Below are 12,802 nucleotides of genomic sequence, written 5' to 3' on the forward strand. Positions count from 1 at the left end.
ATAGACTCAATAAATGTTTATCTACCCCATGAGTGATTGAGTCTGGATATTCTGGTGGCCAGCAATTTTCAGCAAAGTCAAGAATGTTATCACCTCCAGTGGTCTCTCCGGCCTCCTCAGTATCACCAGCTGGATCATGCCCCGGATGTTTCCTTCCATGGACATTGATCTCCTCAGCGTTTCCATGGCATCATGGTTGGACTTGCCCAGAAGAGTTTCCCCATTAACAGCAACCAGTTGGTCATTCATTCGCAGACGGCCATCCTGAGGCAGAGAGGAGAAAACAGTGTGAGACAGGAAGCTGTTTGGAGAAAAGTTCAAGTACAAAGATAAGACAGTCAGCAATGTGAACCTTAATTCTTGGGGATGATTTTCAACGGCAGGAAGAGGTTCTGGAGCTTATCAAGCAGTCACAAATACTAACAATTGTGATCTGTGTGAAAGGAGTTATTTTTAGAAATCTTAGAGTCCCGAGCTGCAATAATTTAGACATTTCTGATGGTTCTTATCTAAATCTCTGTCTGGCAAGCATATGAATCCTATGCTCTGCTTTGGCAAAGACCCAGTTGGGACTCAAGGAATCGGGGTTAAGAAACAAAGGCTGTAGCTATCTATCTCTCACAAGGAGGGTTTGCATTTTCAGGCATGGAGAGACATGCTTAAAAGCTGTGTGCTTGACAGCATAATGTCCCTCGTAGATACCATTGCTAGTCCTATTGAATGGAGGGAACGGATTCTTCATATAATTTTCTCTAACTCTAGTACAAACTTACTCATCAACTAGAAGAAAACAGATGTGTGTAGTGAAGGACCAATTTGTCTTAATAACTCTGGCAGGAAAGCTTGACAAAGAGAATTGTCAGGCTTTTTTTTTCTGGGATATTCAGGCTACTAAATACTTTGACCCAGAAGAGACACCATTTACCACTAAAGCACCAGGACCCCTGATGTGTGGAGAGTCAGCCTCACCTATCTTTCTATCATTCAAGGTGATTCATTCAGAAGTCATCTTCAGCAAGAAGCCTTCCGTCAGTGATGTCTCCAGCAGTGGCCGATAAACTGGGAGACCAGCTCTTCAGGAAGATAATTTAGGCAGAACACAGGGCATCCCCTCTCTAGGAAGACAGGGCTGGTGGGGGTGAGGGTGGGCATGGTGAGGGGAGGGAAGAATGGTGCTTACAGTGTTTATAGACTGGAGACTGGAAACTGTCCTATGCTACTTGACACTGAGAAAGCCACACGGTTCATATCTAATTAGAATCCTGTCCTGCTTCTGATGTTAATACAGTCAACAGAAATAGGTGTAGGTATGCCTAGTAATTTACTTTTCCAGAGACGACTTCTGTTAACTGCCTCCTGTGATACTCACAGACCCAACAAGTTAAGGAGATTTGTGTTTTTATGAAGTTTTCCACAAAAATAATCAGAACTAGGGAATTATAACTATAATTTGTCACTATAGCATATCAGATGAGACTCACTCAAGCTTTGGTTTGGTGAAATTTGGCCCTTCAGCCCCTCTTCTTGCAGCCTATAAGCTATAGTTGTATAATGCTTAACTAAATGCAAAAGAATTCTTGCCGGGAGGTGGTGGCGCATGCCTTTGATCTCAGCACTTGGGAGGCAGAGGCAAGCAGATCTCTGTGAGTTCAATGCTAGTCTGGTCTATAGAGTGAGTTCCAGGACAGCCAAGGCTACACAGAGAAACCCTGTCTTGAAAAATCAAAATAATAATAATAATAATAATAATAATAATAATTCTTGCAGTAAGACGTATCTGGAAGTTCAAATGAGCACAATGTAATGCAAAAGTTAAAAGAGGGGGAAAAAAAAAACCTCCCTGAGAAACGCTCAGAACAGACACACAGTGAAGACTGGAAGTGAGTCACTGAGCCTCAGAGAGAAAACCCGAGGTCTAGTTGATAGGCCTGGACTAATACAAGGGCAGATGGCCAGAGGAATTGTCCCTAAGGAACAGGGGGAGAGAAGGCGTGACAGCTGTTGGTCTAGAGAGCATTTAGAGATGTCCTACACATCACCTGGTGGGTGGAGTCTTGGCAACACAGGGCTGCAGAGGCCACCCGAAGGAGTCCATGCTCACTGAGAACAGCAATGAGATGCCAAGGCACTGGGATCAATAGAGAGTGTGTAGGATCAGATACAAACTGCTCAGAGGCCTGCCTCAAGGGGACTTAATGTCTCTTCCCTCTGGCTTTGGAACTTCACTTAACCTTTACCCTAATTTACCAAGAAAGAAATCTCCTCTCTTCTGCTATCCAATTGTGAATTAGGCACACAAAGAATAGGATTAAGCCTCCGTGAAATGGCGAGATGGGTAAAACAACCACAGCCTTAATGGTTTAGTCACATGAAAGGAAGCACAGCTGGATCTGTTCCAATTTGTCATATGATGCGGGGAGGACCATTGGGCTGAATCCTGTCACTAAAATTCTCCTACCGTGGCTGGAAGCTGATGTGCAGATTTTAAAGATGGGGAGGAAGGAGAAGAGTTGGATATGGACACAGGCACTGTCATCAGGAAATGAGCCAGTTAAGATCTACAAAGGTCTGTCAACCGGGAGGACACCTCATCCACTACAACAGGAAGAGGGACAGTAAAAACTGAAGGTATCTGAGAAAGAATTTAATGAGAGGGAAGATGTGAGAAGAAAACAATTGTATATAAAAGCTAATACCAACAGCTATTAACATGAACTTATTTCCAGTTGCATTCTAGTCTCAGCCGTCTAGAATACATTCAAGTAGAATATGTTTACTACAGTCAAGTCCAAAACAGAAAGACAGGTCAGGTGACTCACCCCAGGGCCTCTAGAATTTTTTTCTGAGACATTCACATTTATCACATGTGTCTCTAGAGAGTTGTGGTCACAATAAAAATCCACACACTCTCGTTTGCAGGAGTGGCTGTCCTCTTGCTATTGGTGTGTGCTTTTTGCTCATAAGATAAATGATGGATAATTTCATTAATGGTAATGCCAGGAAGACCACATTGTCTTAACATTTAGAATACCATCACAGAGCTCTGGGCTTAGAAAGGTCCTCAGAGGTCATCTGGTCCAAACTCTTCCATTTACAGATGAATAATACAATGCTCCAAGAAGACAAGGCATAGTTTATCTACCACCTAGTAAGAAAAGGCACTTCCATATGTATTGGAACTGGCTTGGCTGGTTAAGATCAAGGTTCATAAAGAACAGAAGAGTCCACGTCTTGAATTCACTAGGATTTCCTAACTATATGAATAATAGTAACTCATCCCCAGAGGGGAACTGCTTTATGAAAAGACTTTCAAAACCAGTGAAGGCCACAGATAACTGTTGGAAGAAAGCAGTATTTGAAATCTAGAGAAATACCCAGACTTCATGGGCATAGGAAGGTATAGGAGATGCTTGGGAGCAAACTGGAGAAAAAGGAAAAGTCTGCCTTCTAACTACATGTCCCTTACTAGACACCATCTAAAATGAAGTTGCTTGAACAAAGAACTTGCTACTCATTCAAACATATTCCTGAAAATCATGACTATCTTTCACTTTGAAATAATTTTCACCAAAAAGTTAGTTTTCTATGATATTTTTCTATTAATATTATGTTCAGATAGATATGTGGGCATGATAGTAAAAACCCACAACTTTATACGCATGAATACAAATATCCATGGATGCTACTTAGCAATTTTAGCATGCCTATTTCATCACAATCTGGGTCACGCTTATGCTTTTCAAAGGAATAAATCTTGGGTTTTGAAAGATAGCTCAGAGGGTAAAGGCACTTACAATGTAAGCCTGGTGACATGAGTTCAGTTCCTGCAACCCACATAAAGGTGGAAGGAGAGAACCTACTCCCCCAAGTTGTCCCCTGGCTTCTACATGTGTGTCATGGCATGTGTGCTTACATATACAGGCATCAAACACACATGTGCTCACAGTAACAATAATAAACAAATAAATAATTTTAAAGACAAAGGAAACCTTTCTTCCTATCTTGCTATCAACAGAACACTAAGCAAAAGACCCAGTCCTTACCTTTGGCACCCAAAACAATGTTGAAGAGAAGGGGAAACAGGAGTAAAAACAAAGAGTGACTTCCTCAGGGTACTTTAGTGCAGACACGAAAAACTTACATGAGGTATAAGTCTCTCTCTTGCATGTGCCTGGGACGGCTTAGAAAGTCATCAGTTCTAACCACTTATCATAAAAGGAGGGATCAAAAGCTCAGAGACCAGATGCATGAGTATTACATCTCCCTTCTGCAGAATATCTGTGGAAGCATTTTGTTTGACTTCTAATCATTTCTTCCAATGACCTTGTGATATAAACATTACTTCCTACTATATAAGGATGTAAAGACAGAGGATTAATTGATTTCAAAAGGGTCTTAGCATGGCCAGCTCTTATCTCTCCTCTCTTTTCTTTTTTTGAAACAAGGTCTCAGCTTGTAGAACAGGCTAATCTCACTATGGGACTCATGATGTAACCCAGGCTGGCCTCAAACTCACAGCAATCTTGCCTTGCCCCTCCAGTGATGAGGATAGGTATGAGCTCCTATTGTGCTATTTTGATTCCAAAATCACATTTCTAGAAATGATTAAGGGTACTAAAATATTAATAAAACACCTTATAAGTTTCTACTGTGTAGTCATTATGCTTAAACTCTCTCAATGCATGAGATAATTGAAACCTTACGATAACACTACTTTTTTTTTTTTTTTTTTTTTTAAAGAAGAAATTGAGGCTGAGAGGGGTTGGATGAATTGTTACTAGTCATGTTCTAGGAGCAGATCTGAACCAGGTCTGGGTCACTCTGGAGTCTTGTTTTCAGCCCCTTTGCTAATAATCCTTAAGCTTTATGGGTTCTTGGATCTCTCTGAGAACCTAATAAAAGTTATGAATCCTAGTCTCTTCAAAGCAAATATTTATACCATGGTTTCTCTGCAATGGACCAGATAATTCTTTGCAATAAGGGACTGTCAAGTGTGGTGCAGGATATTTCATGTGCCTCCCACAGAACTGCAATGACATCCAGGGGCTCCTGTGACCTTCTAGCTCAGCTCCTAGTGCTCAGTTCTTGAGTAACCCCTGTTTTGAACTAGTGATGAAACATGGCTCCATGCACTTCTGTTAGTCTGTTTGTATAAAACCCCTCCATGTAGGATTGGAGTGATGCTAAGGTAAAGAGTAGGACTCTGCATAATCCGAGAGAAGCAAGGGAGCTGTCTTTCCCAGGAAGAGTTGGCTGTGGCCCAAGGCCAATCCACATTAGTCCAGGGTGTTGAGAGGATTAATCATGACCAGATGTTGGCTCCTGCCTCTGCATGCTTCTAACAGGACCCTTGGTAAGGTCTCTTGAGATATTATCAACACCCAGGGCCCAAGCCCCAAAGTCAGACTTCACAACATACATTCCCCAGAGCAGCAGACACTCCAGGCAAGGTGGCACCTGATTATTGAGACAATTTCCCAAATGAATCCATTTGAAGGTTCTAAAATTAATCTATGACAATATCTGCCTATTGTAATTTTGAAAACAAACCAAAGCATAAGACAAATCAATGTAAAAATAAATAGACTTCAGTTTGTTATCATTTAAAGTCACTTAGAAACAATAGTTTGAAAGGACACGAATAAACAAAGCACTCTGAAGCACAGTTTTGGAAAGGAAGCCAGCCACACTGGATGTCTGTAGTATTCATTTTATACTGCCTTACCCATGTGAGAAGCTTTCACTTCATATCATCTGCCCTAACACGTCTCAGTTGATGGAAGAGGGATACTCTTCCCCAAAAGAGCCCTGTCGGGTGTATATGACTTTGCCCACACCCTTCCTCCTTTCCAAAAGTCCTTTGCACTTATTAGATATCTCCTTATCCTTTCTGGCAGGGCTTGGCGGCTGCCATCTTGCTCTCATAGTTAATCTCCAGCACAACTAAAGCCTCTTTTGCCCACCGTTCATGTTACTACAGCTATTTGTCTGTTGCTGCCCTTACGGAATTAGTTTCTCACATATTTAATTTAGTATCCTTAGCTTCCTAGATTATAGAATGAGGACGTTTATTCTGTGTCTCCAATCTATTATAGATTGCCTAACTCACTCCAGGGGCTAAAGAAGTGCTTGCTAAATTGAGTCACTTGAAAAAAAAATCTTTCAGTCAGGTACATTGGGACTAGTATAAGTTTCATCTATAATGAAGAAAACATTTAATTTATAAACTGTACCTAAGAAGAATTGATGAGCACAGGCTGGCTTGATACTTTTTGTGTACTGGCCCCGTATCCACTTACTCAGCTATTGTAAACCCTTCGATGGATTTAATTCAGTTATCACCTTTGGAGCCTCACTCCGTTTGTATGGAGCAGAGCAACAAAGTCCCAGCATCCGTGGCGTGTGAAAATGTTTGTAAAGAAACTAAAGGACCATCTCCAGAGCATAGGGACAAGCATACTCAAAATCATTTTTATATAATGCTTTCAAAATATAGCCTAATCCTTTTTGCTTAAAACATACATAAAGCCCCTGCAATGTACAGCTTCCTATAGCCAGAGTGAATTTTATTATTTTTCCAGCATGGAAGTTTGAGAAGGCCTGACTTAAGAGTCTCAGCGCTGTTTACCGGCCTATGGCAGGGTAATAACCTTCTGCGCTTGTTTTACATCTTCCTGTTTCCTGCATTCCAAGTCCTTTTCCGCCCCTGCCTATCTCCTTCCGGATTCTGTGCTCCTAATTTACTTTGGCCTAGAAAAGCAGATTAAGAAAGCTTGTTAAGGCATATGTGTTATACATGAATCAGGAATATTCTGCATGAATGCATAAACAGATTAGACTCTGAGAGATCTTTCCCATTGAAAAAAATGTATCATATTTACTTTTTTTTTCCTTCTCTATGCTTTGGTTTTTTTTTTGTTTGTTTGTTTTTTTTGTTGTTGTTTTTTTTTTTTTTTGGTGGGGGCAGGGGCAAGTAGGCTTATTAGTTTTGATCTATGACAACTACCTGAGGTACTCAACTAGTATTCTCGTCTTATGTTACATATATCTGCACGTAATTTACATTAGCTGCTTTAGCACAATTTCAGGGTTTGTTCCAGGAGCAGGTGTGCCAATGGCAAGACAACACAATATGGCCTGAGTATGTGGAAAAGCAAAGAGAAAACAAGGAAAGAGCCAGGGTCCACGTCCCCTTCAGGGTACATTCTCAGCGAATTTACACTTCCCGTCAGGCTCCTCCTCTGGAAGGGCTCACCAGCTCCCAGTCACATCCCTCAAGGGGCTTTTGGGAAGGCATTTAAATTATAAACTAATTTTAATAGGCACTATTTATAGACCCACAGCACCATCCTGATAGATCAATTTGTATAGATTCCCTTTTTCTCTAAGACTATGAAGTCATATATGCTTTTAAGCTTGATGAGATACCAGTGATATCCAAAATGTACACCAAGATCTTACTTGGTCCAGACCAAATGGACTTTTTATTTATATTTGCAGAAATGAAAAAAATTAGAGGTGATAAAGATTGCAAGCAAAGCAATGATGGAGGCTGAACTGAGACCATAGAGTGTTAGAAGGTACGTGTATAAAGTCCCGGTGTCTAAATTCATAAATAAGCATGATTACATGAATTAATACATGCTAAGAGTTTTGATGCTTTAAAGGAAATTTGGTTGACAATTATTTTCCTTATTTGGCTATTGGTTTGCTTTTTTTAAAAAAAAAAAAAACATATAAAACTCTTACTGCTTTTGTGGACTACAAATGTCTCGATTGGTTTTCCAGTTCCAATTTGTAGTTGTCCATTTGTGAATGGTGACTATGCATCAGTGCTCCGTTCTTACATTTGAGGGTGTACAACTTAGCTGCCCATAACCCAGACTGCCTGGACCTCAGTCAGAGGAACAGCTAGAATGCCACTAACTACTGGTGATGCCTCAAAGTCCTCCCCATGGCAGGGAGTGTATCAATTCTTAAAAAAAAAAAAAAAAATGGAGAGTTGAAGAAATCATTTAACATTAGTGTTCCTTAAAAAGCTGTCCCTTTTATCTTCCTTTGGATTCATTAATTATAGATATGCCATGATTTATAGATACTGGCAGAAATGGAGGTGGAAATTACTCAGGCTGGGAGCTCTGACCAGACTCCTGTTAAGAGGGTGGGATGCTCTAAATGCTCCATATTACCAGGAGACCCAGGAATCCACATCTGGTCCTTACCCTTCTGCTCCTGTGCATTTTCTTCTCCTTAATTCAGTTTAACCATTTGGAATTGATCATTGTGAATACTTGCATTAGTTAAAATTCTCAGATCCACTATGAAATAGTGGAGATTATGTAATTCTACATCTTTAAGAAAAATCACCCCAAATTTCTTGATCACACAGAATCAAGTTACTTAAAATGATGTCTATTTCATATTCTGGGTGCATACATTTGCAATTAGCTATGCCAGGCATTTTCCTTTACTTAATTTCAGTATCATCAAGTAGTATTTATTAAGCACAAACTGGGCTAAATTAATTTTGTACAGAGTAGCAGTCTTAAATGCATTCTCTCTGTTTAAGAGTCCTTAAATAATCCATTGACCTGATACATGACATTTGTTTCCCTTAGCTTAAAAAAAAAGCTCTTAAATTTGAATTTTTATCTTATTATTTCAGGGCTTCAATAGGGTATATTCTACTCCTAACATCAGCATATAAAAAAATTACTAGCTAAAACTAGTGTGATGCACTGTGTGGAATTCTTTCTTATGCTTATGCCAGTGCTGATAATTTTCCTAAATTAAAAAAAAGATAGATCTTTTCTAAAAAGTGATTTCAGTTAAAAAAAAAAGCAGTCTAAGTGTAAGCAATAAATATAAAATAAATAAATAATAAAATATATTAAATTTTATGTAATATAGTTCATCAAAAGCAAAGCAAAGCAAAACCATTGTACTGGAAAATGTTGAGCAAATGATTAAAAATCTAAAATCTTCAACATGACTATAGAGACTTTGAGAGACCTTGGAGAAAAAACAAAATGATAGTTTAATGCAGATTTGGAAAAAGGGGGATACTTTTCCAAGTGCAAAACTGACAGCATGCCTTTCCATTTAACAGCAACAACAGCATGTTTCACTTGAAATTCCAACCACAAAAATGAACTTGAAAAAATCATCCTCAAGGACATCCTGATTTCATCCTAGTCACAGCTCTTGGTTGTAGAGAAGCAGACACATACTCCTATATTTGGTTCCTATAAGCAATTACACTATCCTTTGGGGACAAACGCCCAGGAAGAATGATAGAAACTGAAATAAAAGTAGAAGCCTTCTACTTTGTATGCATGCTCCAAGTACTCCAAGCACACTCCATCAGTACTCCAAGAAGTAGCATTGTGCTGGTGTGTTCCATGCCAGCGTGTGAACAGTGATGCTTCAGAAGGCTTTGCAAGGAATGCCAGCCTGTAACTGCATGATTTTTGCAAAGCAGAACTTCTGAGTGTTATTTCTCCTCCTTCGTGAGTGTGGGAGTGTTGCACGTATGTATACACCAAAAAGATTGTGCTCCGGTATGCATGTGTATGTCACTCATGTATGTGTGTGGGGAAGTCAGAGATGACATCAGGGTGTCATCAATCACTTCTCAGTCTCTGGGCATTCTTTCTTTTTCCCCGAAGATTTTTTGGGGGTGTTATTTTTTCATTGTCTCTTCAATGCTCTGAGTTAGTTAAGTATTTGGATAATTTTTGAGTAAGGAATACCTGTAATTCAGCTTGCCATGAGAATAGCTCAACTTCCTGCTTGTTTCCCAAGGAGCACCCAAGAGTAGCTGCATGCTTTTAGTAGCAGATAGAGGTTTGCCTTTTGATTAGAAATAACTTGAAGTGGAAACAAGAGGCTCAAAAGCAGTAGCGTGGTAGGTGAGAGGAGAGACAAGAAGGAGGCCCTCAGTCAGAGCCCGAACCATTCTGAGATTTTACATCTGGCGGGAAGTCTGTCTTTGTTTATATCATCAGAAGCTCCCAGGAGAATGCAGCGCACAGAATCCACAGGAAGAATTTGGTCATACTTTTCAAAGTAGTTTAGTTTTCAACAATCCACCTTCCCTTAAGGGAAAAACACCTTGAGAACCAATTAGTGGTATGAAGGGCTGGGAGAAAAAGATCGGGCTCCAGTAGGAAAAATATTTTGTTGATTTCAGGTAAAATCCTAGGGCCAGATGCTAATATGGATGTCCCAGTGCTCATCTCCCCTGCCCCAGGGACAACGCAGTCTGTTACATTTGTTTCTCTTCAACCAGGACAGGAACAAAGTCTCCAAACAATTTTTGTAAGACATAATCCAGATTCATGGAACAGGTGGCAATTTTCTGAGGAGTAACAGTGGATTATTGGACTAGCAGAAAAAAGAGAAAAATACGATTTCCTTCCCCTTAATCGGATTCCTTGTGAACAAGGCTCAGGGCTCTACTGTTCACAGTGAAAGAGGTAAACAAGACAAATGGATACTAACCATTCACAACAAGGCTAAATTCATGATTGATGCCTCTTACTGTTCAAGTTCAGCTATAAATATGCTGTCCAGTGCTTTTCAATGGTGTGATTGTCTGACTCAGCAGACCCATGTCAGGCAGGAAATTTACATAAATGGAAAGTGAAATCTCTCAGCAAGAAATGGGACTGTTAGAGACTGCTTAGGCAAGGGGCTGCTTGATTCCACAAACGAGTATGCGTATTAAATCACACACCAATATATGTTGGAGCTGAAGCTACTGCCCATTGTTTTTTTTTTAAAAAAAGAAACAAAAACAAAGATGTTTGCTTTTAATTTCCAAGAAGTCATCTTACTTTCAACTTTACTTGGAGTAAATTCTTCACAAAAGAGCTGTCATTAGAAATGAGAAGAATAACATCCAGCAGGTGTCCACAAACAGCACCTGTCCTTAAACACAGCGCACACGCACACTAAGACTGCTTGTTAAGAAGGATGAAGATGATATAAGACTAAGGCAAGGAGTGGCCCCTGTGTCCAGGTACACAGTTAGATGTTCTGAACAGTGTCTTCACTCTAAAGCACTGGAGCACAGGCTACAGAGTCTGAATGTATAGTCAGCAAGTCCAGATTATCACATAACAATAGAGCCTTGAAATCACTGTCACGTGCAATCCCCCTTTTGATAAAATAACATAATAAAAATGGGAAAATGAAGACTAAAATTAGAGAATCCATTTTAAATACTTATCATGGTGCCTAGCATCTACCAAGCAGGAAGTAGAACGGATGTTGCCATTTGCTGCCATTATTATTATTCTGTTTCCCTTCCATTCCTGGTTGTAGTATTTGAGACACATGAGAGGGTATTTCAGATTCGCTCATACACCTCATTTCTCTGCCAATCCCCGCACTCACACCCCTACCAGTTTCACTGTGAGGACCACGGTTTTCGATCCATGACCTTGGATTCAGTCTCACGACTACTCTGACCAGTGTTGTATGTGTGGTGTGACAGTGTGCCGTTTCAGAGTCCGGCCATTGTAAGGCATCTCCCATCGCAGCTAGCCCTCTGATATCCGGTAGACTGCTGCCGCAGGGCTGGTAGAATAGGTGACATGTCATGCCTGTAGACCTAAAGTGTGACAAAAAACACCCAGCCTGCCCCGGAACTCCACCACCACCAGGAGCTGCCCGGCAGAGCCCTGAGCAAAATAAAACCTTATTGATTAAAGTGCTGAACGTTTATGACTACATCACTGATCACGTGACAAAACCTAACTGAGCTGGGTAATAAATTAAAGAGTTGCAAATCCCCAAGTTCCAAGAAAGAAGACATCAGCTTAGTACTAGTCTAAATTAAAGGAACAGTAGAAGTGGGGGACATAGGAAGGCAATGGTTCAGCAGAGCAAGGACAAGACCTGGCTATTCCATAGAGTCTAAGCAGGCCTCCTCAGCTTTGGTATGCGAGCAGGCACACATGGGCAACAGTAAGAGCATCTGCAATGATTAATGTGCTTTAGAGGCTTTGGTAGACACTGAGCCAAAGACTTTGTATCAACGGTTCTCAACCTTCCTAATGTTGAGACACTTTAATACAGTTCTTCATGTTGTGGTGATTTCCAACCATGAAATTATTCCATTGTTACTTCATAACTGTAATCTTGCTACTGATAAATCATAATGTAAATATCTGATATGCTGGATATCTGATTTGTGACCTCCAAAGGAGTTGTGGCCCATGAGTTCTATGTATAGTGGTTCTTAGTCTTAATAATAGTACTAGCACATAAGCACTACAAACTTTATGACTTCCTAAATGAGGAAACCAGGGCCAGTTTGGAAGAATGATTTGCCTGTGTTTACAGAGAAAGAAAGAAACAAAGGCAGGATTCAAAATTTAGAATATCATTACACAGTACAAGTAGATGGTGACCAGGACCACAAACTTGCTTTCCCATTCTGCGATCACTTTACCCCTCTCAGCCTCTTGTGTTCATGAATTATTTAATCCCCACGGCCCTTATGGACTAGGTTCTGCAGGTAACAAAATGAGAGACAAGTAGCCAATATCCTTGCCCACAGTTTCACATGGACACCATGGAGTGGTCGTGCTGGAACACTCAGCTAACATAGCATGTTAATAGCTTTGGACTCACAGCCCACCAAACTGTGAAAGAGTATGGCCCTAACAGTCTCCATCTTTCTGGAACTGTATAAGCTTACTCAAGTGCTTAAAGGCAAATACACATTCTGGGCACTGGAGTTATCTTCAGGTGCGTGGAGTGATGAATGACCTTTAGTCTACAGTTATTCTTA

The 12,802-nt window shown here is 40.3% G+C and overlaps 1 protein-coding gene across 1 annotated transcript in view; it reads right to left on the reverse strand.

Annotated features, from left to right (window-relative positions):
- The window catches only part of Pard3b (par-3 family cell polarity regulator beta), a 965,008-nt gene that overhangs the window by 405,939 nt on the left and 546,267 nt on the right, over nt 1–12,802 (reverse strand). Inside the window, exon 12 of the mRNA XM_059278226.1 lies at nt 94–264. Within this exon, the coding sequence (XP_059134209.1) occupies nt 94–264 (171 nt within the window). The remainder of the gene's footprint in view (nt 1–93; nt 265–12,802) is intronic.

The sequence above is a fragment of the Peromyscus eremicus genome, chromosome 13 (genome assembly GCF_949786415.1).
Source record: "Peromyscus eremicus chromosome 13, PerEre_H2_v1, whole genome shotgun sequence".
Taxonomy (NCBI): domain Eukaryota; kingdom Metazoa; phylum Chordata; class Mammalia; order Rodentia; family Cricetidae; genus Peromyscus; species Peromyscus eremicus.